This window comes from Salvelinus fontinalis, chromosome 36, assembly GCF_029448725.1.
Source record: "Salvelinus fontinalis isolate EN_2023a chromosome 36, ASM2944872v1, whole genome shotgun sequence".
NCBI classification, from domain to species: Eukaryota; Metazoa; Chordata; class Actinopteri; order Salmoniformes; family Salmonidae; genus Salvelinus; species Salvelinus fontinalis.
Window position 1 is genome coordinate 29883453 of NC_074700.1, and position 21985 is coordinate 29905437.

Below are 21985 nucleotides of genomic sequence, written 5' to 3' on the forward strand. Positions count from 1 at the left end.
ATTTATCCATACATCTCTGTTTTGGATAGATAACTCTTTGTGTTGTTGTTTGTTTAGTGTTTTCCAATTTTCCCAGAAGTGGTTAGAGTCTATGGATTCTTCAATTACATTGAGCTGATTTCTGACGTGCTGTTCCTTCTTTTTCCGTAGTGTATTTCTGTATTGTTTTAGTGATTCCCCATAGTGAAGTCGTAGGCTCAGGTTTTCCGGGTCTCTATGTTTTTGGTTATACAGATTTCTCAATTTCTATCTTAGGTTTTTGCATTCTTCATCAATCCATTGGTCATTATTGTTAATTTTCTTTGGTTTTCTGTTTGAAATGTTTAGATTTGATACGGAAGCTGAGAGGTCAAATATGCTGTTAAGTTTACACCTTCACTATTACAGTGTAATGTTTTGTCCAGGAAGTTGTCTAAAAGGGATTGAATTTGTTGTTGCCTCTCTCTCTCTCTCACACACACACACACACACACACACACACACACACACACACACACACACACACACACACACACACACACACACACGTGGAGTCTTTTCCTGTGTTAATGATGCTTTTCCTGGACAGTTATTGAAGCTGGTCTGTCTGTGTTTAGTTCTGTCCAGGAACATATCTAGTACAGGAAGAGAAAAAGAGACGGAGAGGAGAGGAGGCAGAGGGGGAGGAGAGGAAAGGAGGGAAGGCAGAGGGGGAGGAGAGGAAAGGAGGGAAGGCAGAGGGGGGGGAGAGGACGGACATGAAAAGAGAGGGATGACATGTCGATTGCATCAACCAGAAAGGTTCATTCTATTGTCCAGTTTACGGGGAGATGGGGAGGTTCAAGTCCCTAGTGAGACATCATGGTAGAATGGAGGGATGTATTGCAGAAGGAAATGGTAGAATGATGATTTACTGGGAAAGATGGATTGATCTGAAGGTTGGAATTAATACATGGGGGCGACCGCACCCACTGACCAGAGCACCCACTGACCAGAGCACCCACTGACCAGAGCACCCACTGACCAGAGCACCCACTGACCAGAGCACCCACTGACCAGACCACCCACTGATGGGAGAGACCATTCGTTTTGTCTATGTATTGCATTGTACTGTACCGTATTATATTGTCTATATTTTGTGTTGTACTGTATTGTATTGTACCGTATTGTACTGTACTGTATTGTATTGTATTGTGTTGTACTGTATTGTATTGTACTGTATTGTATTGTACTGTATTGTATTGTACTGTATTGTGTTGTGTTGTACCGTATTGTATTGTATTGTATTGTACTGTATTGTGTTGTACTGTATTGTATTGTACTGTACTGTGTTGTACCGTATTGTATTGTACTGTATTGTACTGTATTGTATTGTACTGTATTGTGTTGTGTTGTACCGTATTGTATTGTATTGTACTGTATTGTGTTGTACCGTATTGTATTGTATTGTACTGTACTGTGTTGTACCATATTATATTGTACTGTATTGTATTTTACTGTATTGTATTGTACTGTATTGTGTTGTACCATATTGTATTGTATTGTACTGTACTGTGTTGTATTGTACTGTATTGTATTGTACTGTACTGTATTGTACCGTATTGTGTTGTACCGTATTGTACTGTATTGTATTATACTGTATTGTATTGTACTGTATTGCACTGTATTGTATTGTACTGTATTGCATTGCATTGTATTGTACTGTACTGTACTGTACTGTACTGTATTGTATTGTACTGTATTGTGTTGTACTGTGTTGTACTGTATTGTGTTGTACTGTATTGTATTGTACTGTACTGTATTGTACTGTACTGTATTGTATTGTACTGTATTGTGTTGTACTGTATTGTACTGTACTGTATTGTATTGTACTGTATTGTGTTGTACTGTATTGTATTGTACTGTATTGTATTGTGTTGTACTGTATTGTATTGTACTGTATTGTAAGTTGCATCAATATGTTTTGACCAGGACAATTTACAATCCAGGGTTACTCTAAGCAGTTTAGTCACCTCAACTTTCCACATGATTCGTTACAAGATTTAGTTGAGGTTTAGGGTTTAGTGAATGATTTGTCACAAATACAATTCTTCTAGTTTTGAAATATTTAGGACTAACTTATTCCTTGCCACCCATTCTGAAACTAACTGCAGCTCTTTGTTAAGTGTTGCAGTCATTTCAGTCGCTGTAGTAGCTGACGTGTATAGGGTTGATTACTCAAAGGCATGTCGTTAGTAAAGATTGAAAAAAAGTAAGGGGCCTAGACAGCTGCCCTGGGGAATTCCTGATTCTATCTGCAAGGGGCCTAGACAGCTGCCCTGGGGAATTCCTGATTCTATCTGCAAGGGGCCTAGACAGCTGCCCTGGGGAATTCCTGATTCTATCTGCAAGGGGCCTAGACAGCTGCCCTGGGGAATTCCTGATTCTATCTGCAAGGGGCCTAGACAGCTGCCCTGGGGAATTCCTGATTCTATCTGCAAGGGGCCTAGACAGCTGCCCTGGGGAATTCCTGATTCTACCTGGATTATGTTGGAGAGGCTTCCATTAAAGAACACCCTCTGTGTTCTGTTAGACAGGTAACTCTTTATCCACATTATAGCAGGGGGTGTAAAGCCATAACACCCTCTGTGTTCTGTTAGACAGGTAACTCTTTATCCACATTATAGCAGGGGGTGTAAAGCCATAACACCCTCTGTGTTCTGTTAGACAGGTAACTCTTTATCCACATTATAGCAGGGGGTGTAAAGCCATAACACCCTCTGTGTTCCGTTAGACAGGTAACTCTTTATCCACATTATAGCAGGAGGTGTAAAGCCATAACCCCCCCTGTGTTCTGTTAGACAGGTAACTCTTTATCCACATTATAGCAGGGGGTGTAAAGCCATAACCCCCTCTGTGTTCTGTTAGACAGGTAACTCTTTATCCACATTATAGCAGGGGGTGTAAAGCCATAACACCCTCTGTGTTCTGTTAGACAGGTAACTCTTTATCCACATTATAGCAGGGGGTGTAAAGCCATAACACCCTCTGTGTTCTGTTAGACAGGTAACTCTTTATCCACATTATAGCAGGGGGTGTAAAGCCATAACACCCTCTGTGTTCTGTTAGACAGGTAACTCTTTATCCACATTATAGCAGGAGGTGTAAAGCCATAACCCCCTCTGTGTTCTGTTAGACAGGTAACTCTTTATCCACATTATAGCAGGGGGTGTAAAGCCATAACACCCTCTGTGTTCTGTTAGACAGGTAACTCTTTATCCACATTATAGCAGGGGGTGTAAAGCCATAACACCCTCTGTGTTCTGTTAGACAGGTAACTCTTTATCCACATTATAGCAGGGGGTGTAAAGCCATAACACCCTCTGTGTTCTGTTAGACAGGTAACTCTTTATCCACATTATAGCAGGGGGTGTAAAGCCATAACACCCTCTGTGTTCTGTTAGACGGGTAACTCTTTATCCACATTATAGCAGGGGGTGTAAAGCCATAACACATTATAGCAGGGGCTGTAAAGCCATAACACCCTCTGTGTTCTGTTAGACAGGTAACTCTTTATCCACATTACAGCAGGGGGTGTAAAGCCATAACACATACGTTTTTCCAGCAGCAAGCTATGATCGATAATGTCAGAAGCGGCACTGAAGTCTAACAAAACAGCTCCCACAATCTTTTTATCATAAATTTCTCTCAGCCAATCATCATTCATTTGTGTAAGTGCTGTGCTTGTTGAATATCCTTCCCTCTAAGCGTGCTGAAAGTCTGTTGTTAATTTGTTTACTGTAAAATAGTATTGAATCTGGTTAAATAAAATTTGGACATTTGTCCTATTTAGTTTATTTGGCATATCCCCTTCACTCTGGGACACCCTAGAAGAGTGGGGTCATGGCCAGGAATCAGCCATTACTGACGGCGACCCTGGAGTATTTAGGTTTAATTTCCTCGCTAAAGGGCACATCGACAGATTTTCCCCTAGTCGGCTCAGGGATTTGAATCAGTGACCTATCAGTTACTGGCCCAACACTCTTAAGCGGCAGGTAGCCTAGTGGTTAGAGTGCTGGGCCAATAACCAAAAGGTTGCTGGATCGAATCCTCGAGCGGACAACGTAAAAATCTGTCGTTCTTCCCCTAAACCAAGGCAGTTAACCGACTGTTACCCGGTAGGCCGTCATTGTAAATAATAATTTGTTCTTAACTGACTTGCCCAGTTTAAATAAAGATTAAATAGCATCTCTGTGTTTTGTCCTCTCCCAGGCTGCCGTGGCAACCCTCATCATGGCCGACATGAACAGCCTACAGGTCCCAGGTAAACACACATGAACACACACACTTGGCATGGTATGTACTGTATAGGGTTAACGCCCCTCGTGTGTGTGTGTGTGTGTGTGTGTGTGTGTGTGTGTGTGTGTGTGTGTGTGTGTGTGTGTGTGTGTGTGTGTGTGCGTGCGTGCGTGCGTGCGTGCGTTCCTATCTGTCACCTTCTCCGGTTTGAGGTGTGAATGAGGTCACCTCGCTCCCTTTGGGAATAGCACGACATTCCACTCCGTGGACGGAAAGACCCTTTAGTGTGTTTACACCTCAACGTTCTGATACCGTAATCACCATGGCGATACAGCATACAGACACGTTCCTGGGATAACAGCAGTGCTTCTGGAATCTTGGAATCATATCCTGGAATACAGCACTTGGAATTTATGTTCCGTGTTGGAAAAATGATGGAATAGTCCTGTATGTGTCATGACAGTGTGTATGTATAATGTAATGTCACTGTTTTCCACAGATAACAGAAATTCCCCGTGCACAGACAGGCTTCATAAAACAAGTTTGGTCCTCTAATTGGAGTTGTCTGACGAAACATGCCTTTGACTTCCTCAATAGTCTGCCTGTTTTTTTTTGTATAGATCTGTTAGATATCTAGACCCAGAAAGTAGCTAATGAAAAAAATTCCCAGCATTTCTCCGCCCCTCCCCCTCTCTTAGGTGAAAACAACCTCGCATCCTCTCCCTCAGTCGGACGAAATGACTGCAGCATCGCACCCCTCACACCCTCAGCCTCTCCGGTAAGATCTCCCCCTCCTCACCCCCTAGCCCCTCACCCTTTAACCATCCCCTCACACCCTCAGCCTCTCCGGTAAGATCTCCCCCTCCTCACCCCCTAGCCCCTCACCCTTTAACCATCCCCTCACACCCTCAGCCTCTCCGGTAAGATCTCCCCCTCCTCACCCCCTAGACCCTCACCCTTTAACCATCCCCTCACACCCTCAGCCTCTCCGGTAAGATCTCCCCCTCCTCACCCCCTAGACATCAAATCCTCACCCCCTAGCCCCTCACCCTTCAATCATCCCTTCACATCCCTCACCCCCTAGCCCCTCACCCTTTAACCATCCCTTCACATCCCTCACCCCCTAGACATCAAATCCTTACCCCCTAGCCCCTCACCCTTTAACCATCCCTTCACATCCCTCACCCGCTAGCCCCTCACCCTTCAATCATCCCTTCACATCCCTCACCCCCTAGCCCCTCACCCTTTAACCATCCCTTCACCTCCCTCACCTCCTAGCCCCTCACCCTTTAACCATCCCTTCACATCCCTCACCCCCTACCCCCTGCTTTATCTCTACCAGTGAAGAACAGGAGGTTAAAATGGTGGCTGACACAATCTCTCAACCAACACACACCCTGTCCAACAACACACACACTCTTAAGTCAACATAGACACTTTCCATCAACATACTTTGAAGCTTGGTCCAGGGGTGGATATTTCCAGTTCATGAAAGTGTAGACCTCACTTACTGTAAGTTACTGACTGAGCAACATCACATAAGTAAATCATTGAGAACTATTTACTCTATTTAGTATTTAGCTATTAAACCTGAATGCCTCGGAAAGCAATTAAGCTGTTATCATATTTTGATAGGAAGGAGTGTTGAGTCCTGTCAGTACCAGCATACCTCACACACACTCTCCCCTCTCTCTCCCCCGCTTTTCTCTCCTCTCTGCTCTCTCCCTCTCCTTTCTCTCTCTCATCTCTCTCTCCTCTCTCCCTCTCCTTTCTCTCTCTCCTCTCTCTCTATCCTCTCTACTCTCCCTCTCCTCTCTCTGCTCTCCCTCCCCTTTCTCTCTCTCCTCTCTCTCTCTATCCTCTCTACTCTCCCTCTCCTCTCTCTGCTCTCCCTCCCCTTTCTCCTCTCTCCTCTCTCTCTTCTCTCTCCCTCTCCTTTCTCTCTCTCCTCTCTCTCTCTATCCTCTCCCTCCCTCCTCTCTCCCTCTCCTTTCTCGCTCTCTACTGTCCCTGTCCTCTCTCCCTCCCCTATCTCCCTCTCCTCTCTCTCTCCTCTCTACTCTCCCTCTCCTCTCTCCGCTCTCCCTCCCCTTTCTCCTCTCTCCCTCTCCCCTCTCTCTCTCTACTGTCCCTGTCCTCTCTCCCTCCCCTCTCCCTCCTCTCCCTCCCCTCTCCACTCTCCAGCCCCCCTCCCTCCCCCACACACACACAGAACTTCATCAGTGTCTCTCTCTCTCCTCTCTCTCTCCAGAGAACGGAGGCCAGGTCGAGGATGGCTCATCCGTTCTCTGTGGTGGTAGCTATAGACTTTGGAACCACCTCCAGCGGCTATGCTTTCAGCTTCACACGAGACCCAGAGGCTATTCACATGATGAGGTAGGTGGACACACACATGCACACACTCACCACCTCCAGTGCCTGCCTGCCTGCCTGCCTGCCTGCCTGCCTGCCTGCCTGCCTGCCTGCCTGCCTGCCTGCCTGCCTGCCTGCCTGCCTGCCTGCCTGCCTGCCTGCCTGCCTGCCTGCCTGCCTGCCTGCCTGCCTGCCTGCCTGCCTGCCTGCCTGCCTGCCTGCCTGCCTGCCTGCCTGCCTGCCTGCCTGCCTGCCTGCCTGCCTGCCTGCCTGCCTGCCTGCCTGCCTGCCTGCCTGCCTGCCTGCCTGCCTGCCTGCCTGCCTGCCTGCCTGCCTGCCTGCCTGCCTGCCTGCCTGCCTGCCTGCCTGCCTGCCTGCCTGCCTGCCTGCCTGCCTGCCTGCCTGCCTGCCTGCCTGCCTGCCTGCCTGCCTGCCTGCCTGCCTGCCTGCCTGCCTGCCTGCCTGCCTGCCTGCCTGCCTGCCTGCCTGCCTGCCTGCCTGCCTGCCTGCCTGCCTGCCTGCCTGCCTGCCTGCCTGCCTGCCTGCCTGCCTGCCTGCCTGCCTGCCTGCCTGCCTGCCTGCCTGCCTGCCTGCCTGCCTGCCTGCCTGCCTGCCTGCCTGCCTGCCTGCCTGCCTGCCTGCCTGCCTGCCTGCCTGCCTGCCTGCCTGCCTGCCTGCCTGCCTGCCTGCCTGCCTGCCTGCCTGCCTGCCTGCCTGCCTGCCTGCCTGCCTGCCTGCCTGCCTGCCTGCCTGCGTGCGTGCCTGCGTGCGTGCCTGCGTGCGTGCCTGCGTGCGTGCCTGCGTGTGTGTTTATATTCTCAATTCTGTCAGACATCACAGCATCTCGAACTACATGTAGATTACACTATCCCACTTCTGCAAGTCAACCAAACTCACTCCCTCATTTGATTGACCGCTGTCTCATCCACTCTCTGCAGGCGCTGGGAGGGCGGGGACCCGGGCGTAGCCAACCAGAAGAGCCCCACGTCCCTGTTATTGACCCCTGAGTTGAAGTTCCATAGTTTTGGGTTCGCTGCCAGAGACAACTATCATGATCTGGATCCTGAAGAGGCTCAACACTGGCTTTACTTCGACAAGTTCAAAATGAAGATACATAGTATTACTGTAAGATAGGAGGGAGGGAGGGAGGGAGGGAGGGAGGGATAGCAGGAGAGGAGATAGAGGGAGAGAGAGATAAAATGATGGTGGAAATAGAGGGAGTGGGAGAAAGAGGGAGGGAGGGATAGAGGGATACATGGAGGGAGGGAGGGAGAGACGAAGGGAGGGAGGGATAGATGGAGGGAGGCAAGGAGAGATGAAGCCAGGGAGAAAGAATGAGGGAAAGAGAGATTCAGGGGGAGGGAAAGAGAGATAAGATAAGGGAGGGACGAAGGAATGGAGGGGGTCATTGTGAGGAAAACCAAGAAAGGAAAAATGAAAAGGAGAGAGATGAGCGTGAGAAAGTAAGAGAGGTTGTAGAAAGATCAAGAGAGAAGACAAGAGGGGAGAGGGAGTATAGGATTAAAGAGTATCAGACAGATGTTGTGTATTGTGTTTTGCAGCGGCTTTACAGCAGTGTGTCTTGGTTTCCTGCAGGAGCTCACCTGTTGTGTTTTGCAGCAGTTTTACAGCAGTGTGTCTTGGTTTCCTGCAGGAAGTCACCTGTTGTGTTTTGCAGCAGTTTTACAGCAGTGTGTCTTGGTTTCCTGCAGGAGCTCACCTGTTGTGTTTTGCAGCAGCTTTACAGCAGTGTGTCTTGGTTTCCTGCAGGAGCTCACCTGTTGTGTTTTGCAGCAGTTTTACAGCAGTGTGTCTTGGTTTCCTGCAGGACCTCACCTGTTGTGTTTTGCAGCAGTTTTACAGCAGTGTGTCTTGGTTTCCTGCAGGACCTCACCTGTTGTGTTTTGCAGCAGTTTTACAGCAGTGTGTCTTGGTTTACTGCAGGATCTGACCATGGAGACGGAGCTGGAGGCGGTGAGTGGGAGGAAGGTGAGGGCCATCGAGGTGTTCTCTCACGCTCTCCGGTTCTTCAGAGTACACGCCCTGAAGGTACAACCCCTGACCTCTAACCCCTGATTGCTAGTTAACAACACCGAGAAGAGTTTAGAAAAGAGTGAGATGAAGAGAGAAGTTAACTCTATATGTGAATATAGTTGAAGGAGAGTGGAGAGATAAAAGGAGAGGAGATGGAAGGAAGGAAGAAGGAGGAGGAGGAGTGGAAAAGAGGGGAGGACGGGAGGAGTGGTAGAATGAAGAAGGAGGAAGAGGAGGGGAAAAGAGGGGAGGATGGGAGGAGAGGTAGAATGAAGAAGGAGGAAGAGGAGGAAGAGGAGGGGAAAAGAGGAGAGGTAGAATGAAGAAGGAGGAAGAGGAGGAAGAGGAGGGGAGGATGGGAGGAGAGGTAGAATGAAGAAGGAGGAAGAGGAGGAAGAGTAGGGGAAAAGAGGGGAGGACGGGAGGAGAGGTAGAATGAAGAAGGAGGAAGAGGATGAAGAGGAGGGGAAAAGAGGGGAGGACGGGAGGAGTGGTAGAATGAAGAAGGAGGAAGAGGAGGGGAAAAGAGGGGAGGATGGGAGGAGAGGTAGAATGAAGAAGGAGGAAGACGATGAAGAGGAGGGGAAAAGAGGGGAGGTAGAATGAAGAAGGAGGAAGAGGAGGAAGAGGAGGGGAGGACGGGAGGAGAGGTAGAATGAAGAAGGAGGAAGAGGAGGAAGAGGAGGGGAAAAGAGGGGAGGATGGGAGGAGAGTAGGAGAGCAGAGGTGGAATGTGGCAGTATTCCAGACCTCCAAAAGCAGAGCCTGTGGTGAGGTCGGAATGTCATGGTGCGGTCAGGAATAACTGTCCCGACCTTAAGATGCTCCCAAAGCAGGTATAACTGTTCCGACCTTAAGATGCTCCCAAAGCAGGTATAACTGTTCCGACCTTAAGATGCTCCCAAAGCAGGTATAACTGTTCCGACCTTAAGATGCTCCCAAAGCAGGAATAACTGTTCAACCTTAAGATGCTCCCAAAGCAGGTATAACTGTTCCGACCTTAAGATGCTCCCAAAGCAGGAATAACTGTTCCAACTTTAAGATGCTCCCAAAGCAGGAATAACTATTCCCGACCTTAAGATGCTCCCAAAGTAGGATCCTAAACCTCCACTAATACATCAGATTATTCTGGTTTTCTGTGGCTTAAGGGTCTGTCTGTCTCCCTGCCTGTCTGCATTGTAGGAGGTGAAGGACCAGTCTTCGGCGCTATTGGAGGGAGATGAGGTGAGATGGGTGATCACTGTTCCTGCTGTGTGGCGACAACCAGCCAAACAGTTCATGAGAGAGGCTGCCTATCTGGTGAGATATCACTCACTCACTCACTCACTCTCGCTTTCTCTCTCTCTCTCTCTCACTCTCACTCTCACTCTCACTCTCACTCACTTACTCAGTCACTCACTCAGTCACTCACTCACACACTCACTCACACACTCACTCACTCACTCTCGCTTTCTCTCTCTCTCTCTCTCTCTCACTCTCACTCACTTACTCAGTCACTCAGTCACTCACTCAGTCACTCACTCACTCACTCACTCACACACCTAGATGAATGTTAATAGGGCGTCACAGGTCCCTCTCTTATCTCTCTCCGTTCCCATTGATGTGTGCTGTGATAAGGACCCTACATTCCTATAGTGCCACGCAGACTTCCTACTGCTGGGAGGGAGGGATGAGGTGGGGTCGGTAGAGATGACGCAGACTGAAGGACTGTGGGATTAGGATTGTACAGCATGTCAAGACAGTCTCACACACGTGCACACCTACAGTATGTGTGTGAGACGTGGAGTCTCTCCTCAGAATTCAGGAGTATTTCTACATTTAGATCCACACTTCTTTCGTCTGAGTCTCAAAACCTGCACCACCCCTCCATGTTCTGGGTCCAACCTCTCTCTGTTCTGGGTCCAACCTCTCTCTGTTCTGGGTCCCAAACCTCTCTCTGTTCTGGGTCCCACCCCTCCATGTTCTGGGTCCAACCTCTCTCTGTTCTGGGTCCCAAACCTCTCTCTGTTCTGGGTCCCAAACCTCTCTCTGTTCTGGGTCCCACCCCTTCATGTTCTGGGTCCAACCCCTTCATGTTCTGGGTCCAACCTCTCTCTGTTCTGGGTCCCAAACCTCTTGCTGTTCTGGGTCCAAAACCTCTCTGTTCTGGGTCCCACCCCTCCATGTTCTGGGTCCAACCTCTCTCTGTTCTGGGTCCAACCTCTCTCTGTTCTGGATCCCAAATCTCTCTCTGTTCTGGGTCCTCTCTCTGTTCTGGGTCCCAAACCTCTCTCTGTTCTGGGTCCCAAACCTCTCTCTGTTCTGGGTCCCAAACCTCTCTCTGTTCTGGGTCCCAAACCTCTCTCTGTTCTGGGTCCCAAACCTCTCTCTGTTCTGGGTCCCAAACCTCTCTCTGTTCTGGGTCCCAAACCTCTCACTGTTCTGGGTCCCAAACCACTCTCTGTTCTGGGTTCAACCTCTCTCTGTTCTGGGTTCAACCTCTCTCTGTTCTGGGTTCAACCTCTCTCTGTTCTGGGTTCAACCTCTCTCTGTTATGGGTTCAACCTCTCTCTGTTATGGGGCCAAACCTGTCCCCTGCCTCCTCCCTCGGCTCTCCCTCCATGTTCCATTGTGGGTCTGGCTCCAATCCTGGATGGCTGGGTGGTGTATTTCCTGCTCATGGTGATGTCATTGGGTTGAACAATCAGGGAGACCGGCATACAAACACAGGAAACCACTCCTGGAGTCTCAACCCTCTCAACCCTCCCCAAGCCCACATCTCTACTCAACTCATCCACTTTCCTACCACTCCCCCATCCCTCCCCTCCACTCTTGTACCCAGCCCTCCTTACTCTCTCCTCTCCCCAGCACTCCCCTCCTCTTGCTTAACAACCCGCCAGGACAACCCCTCTCCTCTCAGTCCAGCTCTGTCAGGACAACCCCTCTCCTCTCAGTCCAGCTCTCTCAGGACAACCCCTCTCCTCTCAGTCCAGCTCTGTCAGGACAACCCCTCTCCTCTCAGTCCAGCTCTCTCAGGACAACCCTTCTCCTCTCCTCTCCAACCCCCATCCAGCTCTGTCAGGACAACCCCTCTCTTCTCCTCTCCAACCCCCATCCAGCTCTGTCAGGACAACCCCTCTCCTCTCCAACCCCCATCCAGCTCTGTCAGGACAACCCCTCTCCTCTCCTCTCCAACCCCCACCAGCTCTGTCAGGACAACCCCTTTCCTCTCCTCTCCAACCCCCATCCAGCTCTGTCAGGACAACCCCTCTCCTCTCCAACCCCCATCCAGCTCTGTCAGGACAACCCCTCTCCTCTCCTCTCCAACCCCCACCAGCTCTGTCAGGACAACCCCTCTCCTCTCCAACCCCCATCCAGCTCTGTCAGGACAACCCCTCTCCTCTCCAACCCCCATCCAGCTCTGTCAGGACAACCCCTCTCCTCTCCTCTCCAACCCCCACCAGCTCTGTCAGGACAACCCCTCTCCCCTCCTCTCCAACCCCCATCCAGCTCTGTCAGGACACCCCCTCTCCTCTCCTCTCCAACCCCCATCCAGCTCTGTCAGGACAACCCCTCTCCTCTCCTCTCCAACCCCTCTCCTCTCTAACTATACATACCCTTTCTAACCCACACTAACCCCTACTGTACATACCCTCTCTAACCCACACTATGCATACCCCCTCTAACCTCCACTGTACATAACCTCTCTATCCCCCACTATGCATAACCTCCCTAACCCCCACTGTACATAACCTCTCCAACCCCCACTATGCATACCCCCTCTAACCCCCACTGTACATAACCTCTCCAACCCCCACTATGCATACCCCCTCTAACCCCCACTGTACATACCCCCTCTAACCCCCACGGTGCATACCCCTTCTAACCCCCACTGTGCATACCCCTCTCTGACCCCCACTATTCATACCCCCTCTAACCCCCACTGTGCATACCCCTCTCTAACCCCCACTATGCATACCCCCTCTAACCTCCGCTATGCATACCCCCTCTAACCCCCACTGTACATAACCTCTCCAACCCCCACTATGCATACCCCCTCTAACCCCCACTGTGCATACCCCCCTCGAACCACCATTATTCATACTCCCTCTAACCCACACTGTACTTAACCTCTACAACCCCCAATATGCATACATCCTCTAACCCCCACTGTGCATACCCCTCTAACCCCCACTGTGCATACCCCTCTAACCCCCACTATGCATACCCCCTCTAACCCCTACTATGCATACCCCCTCTAACCCCCACTATGCATACCCCCTCTAACCCCCACTGTGCATAGTCTAACCCCCACTATGCATACCTTCCCTAACCCCCACTATAAATAGCCCCTCCAACCCCCACTGTGCATACCCCCTCTAACTCCCTCTACGCATACCCCCTTTAACCCCCACTATTCAGGCTGATCTTGTCTGAGGCTTAGAACCTTATAGAACCTCTAGAACCTTATATTTAGCAGCATTAATCCTCCCTCTGTCTCTCTCTAGGCTGGTCTGGTATCTCCTGACACTCCAGAACAGCTCCTGATAGCTCTAGAACCTGAAGCAGCTTCCATCTACTGTCGCAAGCTCCGCCTACACCAGGTGATTGACCTGAGCCTCCGGCCAATGACCAACGGCCTCAGCTTGGAGAGCGACGGGTCCCGCCCTTTTGACTCCAGCTTCAGACAAGGTGTGAGAGAGAGAGAGAGAGAGAGAGAGAGAGAGAGAGAGAGAGAGAGAGAGAGAGAGAGAGAGAGAGAGAGAGAGAGAGAGAGAGAGAGAGAGAGAGAGAGAGAGAGAGAGAGAGAGAGAGAGAGAGAGAGAGAGAGAGAGAGAGAGAGAGAGAGAGAGAGAGAGAGAGAGAGAGAGAGAGAGAGAGAGAGAGAGAGAGAGAGAGAGAGAGAGAGAGAGAGAGAGAGAGAGAGAGAGAGAGAGAGAGAGAGGCGCGAGAGAGAGAGAGAGAGAGAGAGAGAGAGAGAGAGAGAGAGAGAGAGAGAGAGAGAGAGAGAGAGAGAGAGAGAGAGAGAGAGAGAGAGAGAAGGTAATGTAATGTATCTGGCTTTGCCTTGAATGACTGTTTGCCTGTGTGTGTGCTGTTACAGCAGTGCAGAAGTGTGTGTGTGTATTTTGTGTGAATGGACATACACCCACCCACACACACAGGATATTGTAATTGGAACAAGATGCTGTGAGCCCATGATCTCACCCACACTCTTCCCCGTTAGCTTTCTCTCATCTCTTTCTTTCTCAAACACTGTAACGGCCTCAAAACATGGTTAAACTATCACGCTGATGTCATGAATGGTCGGTCCTTGCGTTCCTAGCTCTGTCTATGAGTTTGAGAGTGGTCACATTTCTCTAGCCCGATCCCTCAACTGTTTACCAATACATTGGCAGGGACTCCTCTTAGTTGTTGTTTGAACTACAGATTGCCCTTTTAAACGTCATCATTTGTACGTTTCTTTCCTCCCGTTTCCTCCTCTGTTTGCTCCCGTTTCCTCCTCTCTTTCCTCCTCCCTCTCTTTTGGATTTGTTTTCGAATTCTTTGTGGATCTGTGTAATCTGAGGGAAATTTGTGTCTCTAATATGGTCATACATTTGGCAGGAGGTCAGGAAGTGCAGCTCAGTTTCCACCTCATTTTGTGAGCAGTGTGCACATAGCCTGTCTTCTCTTGAGATCCAGGTCTGCCTATGGTGGCCTCTCTCAATAGCAAGGCTATGCTCACTGAGTCTATACATAGTCAAAGCTTTCCTTAAGTTTGGGTCAGTCACAGTGGTCAGGTATTCTGCCACTGTGTACTCTCTGTTTAGGGCCAAATAACATTCTAGTTTGCTCTGTTTTTTGTGAATTCCTTCCAACGTGTCAAGTAATTATCTTCTTGTTTTCTCATGATTTGGTTGGGTCTAATTGTGCTGCTGTCCTGGGGCTCTGTGGGGTGTGTTTGTGTTTGTGAACAGAGCCCCAGGACCAGCTTGCTTAGGGGACTCTTCTCCAGGTTCATCTCTCTGTTGATAATGGCTTTGTTATGTACGGTTTGGGAATCACTTCCTTTTAGAATTTAACTGGATTTTTCTGGATTTTGATAATTAGTGGGTATCGGCCTAGTTCTGCTCTGCGTGCATTATTTGGTGTTGTACGTTCTACACAGGGGATATTTTAGCAGAATTCTGTATGCATTCTCAATTTGGTGTTTGTCCCATTTTGTGAATTCTTGGTTGGTGAGCGGACCCCAGACCTCACAACCATGAAGGGCAATGGGTTCTATAACTGATTCAAGTATTTTTAGCCAGATCCTAATTGGTATGTTGATTTTTATGTTCCTTTTGATGTATAGAAGGCCCTTCTTGCCTTGTCTCTCAGATCGTTCACAGCTTTGTGGAAGTTCATCCTGAGTGGGGAGCTCCTCTCGGGGCTGCTCGTCTGCAGGACAGTTTGAAGAGGTGTGATCAGACTCACTCAGGATGGGGGAGCTCCTCTCGGGGCTGCTCGTCTGCAGGGCAGTTTGAGGATGAGGTGTGATCAGACCCACTCAGGATGGGGGAGCTCCTCTCGGGGCTGCTCGTCTGCAGGACAGTTTGAAGAGGTGTGATCAGACTCACTCAGGATGGGGGAGCTCGTCTCGGGGCTGCTCGTCTGCAGGACAGTTTGAAGAGGTGTGATCAGACTCACTCAGGATGGGGGAGCTCGTCTCGGGGCTGCTCGTCTGCAGGACAGTTTGAAGAGGTGTGATCAGACTCACTCAGGATGGGGGGGGGGGGCTCCTCTCGGGGCTGCTCGTCTGCAGGACAGTTTGAAGAGGTGTGATCAGACTCACTCAGGATGGGGAAGCTCCTCTCGGGGCTGCTCGTCTGCAGGACAGTTTGAAGAGGTGTGATCAGACTGACTCAGGATGGGGGAGCTCCTCTCGGGGCTGCTCGTCTGCAGGGCAGTTTGAAGAGGTGTGATCAGACTCACTCAGGATTGGGGAGCTTCTCTCGGGGCTGCTCGTCTGCAGGACAGTTTGAAGAGGTGTGATCAGACTCACTCAGGATGGGGGAGCTTCTCTCGGGGCTGCTCGTCTGCAGGGCAGTTTGAAGAGGTGTGATCAGACTCACTCAGGATGGGGGAGCTCCTCTCGGGGCTGTTCGTCTGCAGGGCAGTTTGAAGAGGTGTGATCAGACTCACTCAGGATGGGGGAGCTTCTCTCGGGGCTGCTCGTCTGCAGGGCAGTTTGAAGAGGTGTGATCAGACTCACTCAGGATGGGGGAGCTCCTCGGGGCTGTTCGTCTGCAGGGCAGTTTGAAGAGGTGTGATCAGACTCACTCAGGATGGGGGAGCTTCTTTCGGGGCTGCTCGTCTGCAGGACAGTTTGAAGAGGTGTGATCAGACTCACTCAGGATGGGGGAGCTCCTCTCGGGGCTGCTCGTCTGCAGGACAGTTTGAAGAGGTGTGATCAGACTGACTCAGGATGGGGGAGCTCGTCCCGGGGCTGCTCGTCTGCAGGGCAGTTTGAAGAGGTGTGATCAGACTCACTCAGGATGGGGGAGCTCCTCTCGGGGCTGCTCGTCTGCAGGACAGTTTGAAGAGGTGTGATCAGACTCACTCGGGATGGGGGAGCTCCTCTCGGGGCTGCTCGTCTGCAGGACAGTTTGAAGAGGTGTGATCAGACTCACTCAGGATGGGGGAGCTTCTCTCGGGGCTGCTCGTCTGCAGGACAGTTTGAAGAGGTGTGATCAGACTCACTCAGGATGGGGGAGCTCCTCGGGGCTGCTCGTCTGCAGGACAGTTTGAAGAGGTGTGATCAGACTCACTCAGGATGGGGGAGCTCGTCTCGGGGCTGCTCGTCTGCAGGGCAGTTTGAAGAGGTGTGATCAGACTCACTCAGGATGGGGGAGCTCCTCTCGGGGCTGCTCGTCTGCAGGACAGTTTGAAGAGGTGTGATCAGACTCACTCAGGATGGGGGAGCTCCTCTCGGGGCTGCTCGTCTGCAGGACAGTTTGAAGAGGTGTGATCAGACTCACTCAGGATGGGGGAGCTTCTCTCGGGGCTGCTCGTCTGCAGGACAGTTTGAAGAGGTGTGATCAGACTCACTCAGGATGGGGGAGCTCCTCGGGGCTGCTCGTCTGCAGGACAGTTTGAAGAGGTGTGATCAGACTCACTCAGGATGGGGGAGTCGTCACAGAGAGAGAGAGCTTTTCCTGCTGGAACTGCATGAGGAAGCCCTGCACCATTACTGTCCCAGACTTGTACATGTTGACAGAGGTTGTTTCAATATCCTCAATGTCTAGTTTCCACCCTGGGCCAATACCCTCTCTCTTGACAGTAGTGTGCTCTTATAGCACTGTGGCATGCCAGGGGATGGTCTGTGTTAATATAGCACTGTGTCATGCCAGGGGATGGTCTGTGTTAATATAGCACTGTGTCATGCCAGGGGATGGTCTGTGTTAATATAGCACTGTGTCATGCCAGGGGATGGTCTGTGTTAATATAGCACTGTGTCATGCCAGGGGATGGTCTGTGTTAATATAGCACTGTGTCATGCCAGGGGATGGTCTGTGTTAATATAGCACTGTGGCATGCCAGGGGATGGTCTGGTTAATATAGCACTGTGTCATGCCAGGGGATGGTCTGTGTTAATATAGCACTGTGTCATGCCAGGGGATGGTCTGTGTTAATATAGCACTGTGGCATGCCAGGGGATGGTCTGTGTTAATATAGCACTGTGGCATGCCAGGGGATGGTCTGTGTTAATATAGCACTGTGTCATGCCAGGGGATGGTCTGTGTTAATATAGCACTGTGTCATGCCAGGGGATGGTCTGTGTTAATATAGCACTGTGTCATGCCAGGGGATGGTCTGTGTTAATATAGCACTGTGTCATGCCAGGGGATGGTCTGTGTTAATATAGCACTGTGTCATGCCAGGGGATGGTCTGTGTTAATATAGCACTGTGTCATGCCAGGGGATGGTCTGTGTTAATATAGCACTGTGTCATGCCAGGGGATGGTCTGTGTTAATATAGCACTGTGTCATGCCAGGGGATGGTCTGTGTTAATATAGCACTGTGTCATGCCAGGGGATGGTCTGTGTTAATATAGCACTGTGTCATGCCAGGGGATGGTCTGTGTTAATATAGCACTGTGTCATGCCAGGGGATGGTCTGTGTTAATATAGCACTGTGTCATGCCAGGGGATGGTCTGTGTTAATATAGCACTGTGTCATGCCAGGGGATGGTCTGGTTAATATAGCACTGTGTCATGCCAGGGGATGGTCTGTGTTAATATAGCACTGTGTCATGCCAGGGGATGGTCTGTGTTAATATAGCACTGTGTCATGCCAGGGGATGGTCTGGTTAATATAGCACTGTGTCATGCCAGGAGATGGTCTGGTTAATATAGCACTGTGTCATGCCAGGGGATGGTCTGTGTTAATATAGCACTGTGTCATGCCAGGGGATGGTCTGTGTTAATATAGCACTGTGCCAGGGGATGGTCTGGTTAATATAGCACTGTGCCATGCCAGGGGATGGTCTGGTTAATATAGCACTGTGTCATGCCAGGGGATGGTCTGTGTTAATATAGCACTGTGTCATGCCAGGGGATGGTCTGGTTAATATAGCACTGTGTCATGCCAGGGGATGGTCTGTGTTAATATAGCACTGTGTCATGCCAGGGGATGGTCTGTGTTAATATAGCACTGTGTCATGCCAGGGGATGGTCTGTGTTAATATAGCACTGTGTCATGCCAGGGGATGGTCTGGTTAATACAGCACTGTGTCATGCCAGGGGATGGTCTGGTTAATATAGCACTGTGCCATGCCAGGGGATGGTCTGGTTAATACAGCACTGTGTCATGCCAGGGGATGGTCTGGTTAATACAGCACTGTGTCATGCCAGGGGAGGGTCTGTGTTAATATAGCACTGTGTCATGCCAGGGGATGGTCTGGTTAATACAGCACTGTACCATGCCAGGGGATGGTCTGTGTTAATATAGCACTGTGTCATGCCAGGGGATGGTCTGGTTAATACAGCACTGTGTCATGCCAGGGGAGGGTCTGTGTTAATATAGCACTGTGTCATGCCAGGGGATGGTCTGGTTAATATAGCACTGTGTCATGCCAGGGGATGGTCTGGTTAATATAGCACTGTGTCATGCCAGGGGAGGGTCTGTGTGGAAAATGAAGTTACTTACATTCCCATCTTTGTAGCAGTCAGCAAATAGTGTCTCTGGATTGTCCTTGAGGAGCTTTTTTTGTACTTATTCCGTGCAGTGTTGTTTTTAATATCCATGGGGTACTGTATTCTAATAACCTCTGGACAGGGATAAGCCATGAGGGCTTCAAAGGCCTCTGCATTTGGGTGGGGGGGGCTGTGAAACTCTCCTGCCATTGTTAGGCCCAAGAATTTTCACACCTCTCACTTCACACAAGTTAAAGCCAGGTCATTTCTGTCCTAGCAGCTTGGTAAGCTTAGTAGCCTTATTTAGTAAGCTTTATATAATAAAATTACCTAGAGGTTGTCTTTTAGTAGGTTCAGACTGAACATTACTCTGTCTTGTGTTGGATGGTATTTCCAGGTTCCACTCTGTTTATTCCACAGGTTTTGATTCGTTGGAAGTTTTAGGTACGGTATTTTGATTTGGATTAAAGGTTTTGATGTTGAGGTCAGTATCATGTAGAAGTCCTTGCGAAAAAAATACGTTTATCTACATTTATCCAACTGAAATTATATATTTTTGCAGAAGAACTCAGGAGGCCATGAGCTCACTACCTCTCTCTCTCTCTCTCTCTCTCTCTCTCTTTCCCTGCTCTCTCTTTCCCTGCTCTCTCTCTCTCTCTCTCTCTCTCTCTCTCTCTCTCTCTCTCTCTCTCTCTCTCTCTCTCTCTCTCTCTCTCTCTCTCTCTCTCTCTCTCTCTCTCTCTCTCTCTCTCTCTCTCTCTCTCTCTCTCTCTCTCTCTCTCTCTCTCTCTCTCTCTCTCTCTCTCTCTCTCTCTCTCTCTCTCTCTCTCTCTCTCTCTCTCTCTCTCTCTCTCTTCTTTGTATTTCTTTGCTGTAAAATGACTTCCAGACCCCTTATAAAAACACACAAGCACGCATGAACACACAGTGTTTTTTTCAGTGGTTCCTGGTTATGTTATTCTGTTCAGAGTCATTACCATATGAGAAAGTATGGGCCAGGGTTCAAATTGCCCCCCCCCCCCCCCCCCCCCCCCCCCCACACACACAAACACGCACACACACAAACACACACACAAACTCTCCATATCCCCAATGGGTGTCTCGGTTCAAAATCCCAGATGTCAAAGATACAATACAGGGCCTTGTCATTGTCCCAAAATAGACAACAGAGATGATCTACAACAGAGACTGCATCTACAACATAGACTGTATCTACAACAGAGACTATATCTACAACATAGACTGTATCTACAACAGAGACTGTATCTACAACAGAGACTATGTCTACAACAGGGACTATATCTACAACAGAGACTATATCTACAACAGAGACTGTATCTACAACAGGGACTATATCTACAACAGGGACTATATCTACAACAGAGACTATATCTACAACAGAGACTATATCTACAACAGAGACTGTATCTACAACAGAGACTATATCTACAACAGAGACTATATCTACAACAGAGACTGTATCTACAACAGAGACTATGTCTACAACAGAGACTGTACCTACAACAAGGGTCCTATGATTGTTGTTTAGACCAGGGTTGACCAGGGTTAAAGCACAATGTCCTAGAACCTCAGCTAATATCAACACATCACCTAACACTAACCACATTTCGGGTACGTTATAAAAACCCAAGATGCTTTGAGGTTAAAGCCGATTTTAAGAGCAAATCTCTGCTATTTTAACTCTCTATCTCTCTCCTATCTCTCTCCTATCTCTCTCCTATCTCTCTCCTATCTCTCTCCTATCTCTCTCCTATCTCTCTCCTATCTCTCTACTATCTCTCTCCATTCTTTCTACTATCTCTCTCCTATCTCTCTCCTATCTCTCTCCTATCTCTCTCCTATCTCTCTCCATTCTTTCTTGGCTGCAGTGCAAGTCTTTACTCTGTTGTTTTCAGTGGTTGAAGCCATTTACTCTTGACGGTTAGTTAAAATTCTGACAGTTATGTCGGTTTGAATGTATTGGGTCGGTTCCAGGGCCCCCTCACTAAAGTTTGAATGTATTGGGTCGGTTCCAGGGCCCCCTCACTAAAGTTTGAATGTATTGGGTCGGTTCCAGGGCCCCCTCACTAAAGTTTGAATGTATTGGGTCGGTTCCAGGGCCCCCTCACTAAAGTTTGAATGTATTGGGTCGGTTCCAGGGCCCCCTCACTAAAGTTTGAATGTATTGGGTCGCTTCCGGGGCCCCCTCACTAAAGTTTGAATGTATTGGGTCGCTTCCAGGGCCCCCTCACTAAAGTTTGAATGTATTGGGTCGCTTCCAGGGCCCCCTCACTAAAGTTTGAATGTATTGGGTCGCTTCCAGGGCCCCCTCACTAAAGTTTGAATGTATTGGCTTGGGGGTGTAGCCTAGTTTAAGAGCATTGGGCCAGTAACCGAAAGGTCACTGGTTTGAATCACCGAGCTTACTAGGTAAAAAAATATGTTGATGTGCCCTTGAGCAAGGCACTTATCCTAATTGCTTCTGTAAGTCAAATCAAATCAAATGTTATTTGTCATGGTTAGCAGATGTTAATGCGAGTGTAGCGAAATGCTTGTGCTTCTAGTTGCTCTGGATAAGAGTGTCTGCTAAATGGCATAAATGTGTTCAAGTATCTACCATGGTTTAATGTTGTGGGTTGGTTGCGTTACAGTAACATGTATTTGTGTGTGTTCTAACTGTGGGTTGAGAGTTTTTTTTATTTTTTATGTTGTCTGTTTTTTTTGTATGTTGTAGGTTGTTTGTTTGAATGTTATTGTATGGTTGTTAAAATGTTGTCTGTATCTTGTGTGTGTGTGTTGCAGCGCGTGAGCAGCTGAGGAAAGCGAGACACAGCAGAACTTTCCTGGTGGAGAGAGGGACTGGAGAACTCTGGTCAGAGATGCAGACTGGTTAGTCACACACATACTAGCGTGCACACAGTCAGATAGACAGAACGCAGACGGATATAAGGGGGTAGACGGTGAGAAAGGCTTTGAGGTCCAGGGTCAAAATAATCAACTCTTCAACCCCCCCCAATGCGCCCCAAAAAATTCCCTAAGCCGGTCCCTCACACCATCTCTCTTCTCACTGAGCCATGACAGGAGTCTGGAGAGCCACGCGCCCTCTCTGACCCCTACTACCCTCCCTCCCTTCCTGACACACACACGCCTGCAGGCACAGGCACAGGCACACACCATGACACACACACCATGACCAGGAAGG

At 49.3% G+C, this 21985-nt stretch overlaps 1 protein-coding gene across 2 annotated transcripts in view; it reads left to right on the forward strand.

Annotated features, from left to right (window-relative positions):
- Nucleotides 1-4205: 4205 nt before the first annotated feature.
- Nucleotides 4206-21985, forward strand: part of hspa12b (heat shock protein 12B) — a 27915-nt gene continuing 10135 nt past the window's right edge. The window contains exons 1-8 of one of the 2 annotated variants that reach the window (XM_055901281.1): nucleotides 4206-4282; nucleotides 4956-5035; nucleotides 6509-6633; nucleotides 7548-7734; nucleotides 8554-8658; nucleotides 9826-9942; nucleotides 13131-13314; nucleotides 21586-21672. In XM_055901281.1, the coding sequence (XP_055757256.1) occupies nucleotides 4252-4282; nucleotides 4956-5035; nucleotides 6509-6633; nucleotides 7548-7734; nucleotides 8554-8658; nucleotides 9826-9942; nucleotides 13131-13314; nucleotides 21586-21672 (916 nt within the window). In that variant the 5' untranslated portion in view covers nucleotides 4206-4251. Of the gene's footprint in view, nucleotides 4283-4955; nucleotides 5036-5230; nucleotides 5249-6508; nucleotides 6634-7547; nucleotides 7735-8553; nucleotides 8659-9825; nucleotides 9943-13130; nucleotides 13315-21585; nucleotides 21673-21985 lie in introns of those variants that run through there. The other variant, XM_055901282.1, reaches the window with a different exon arrangement.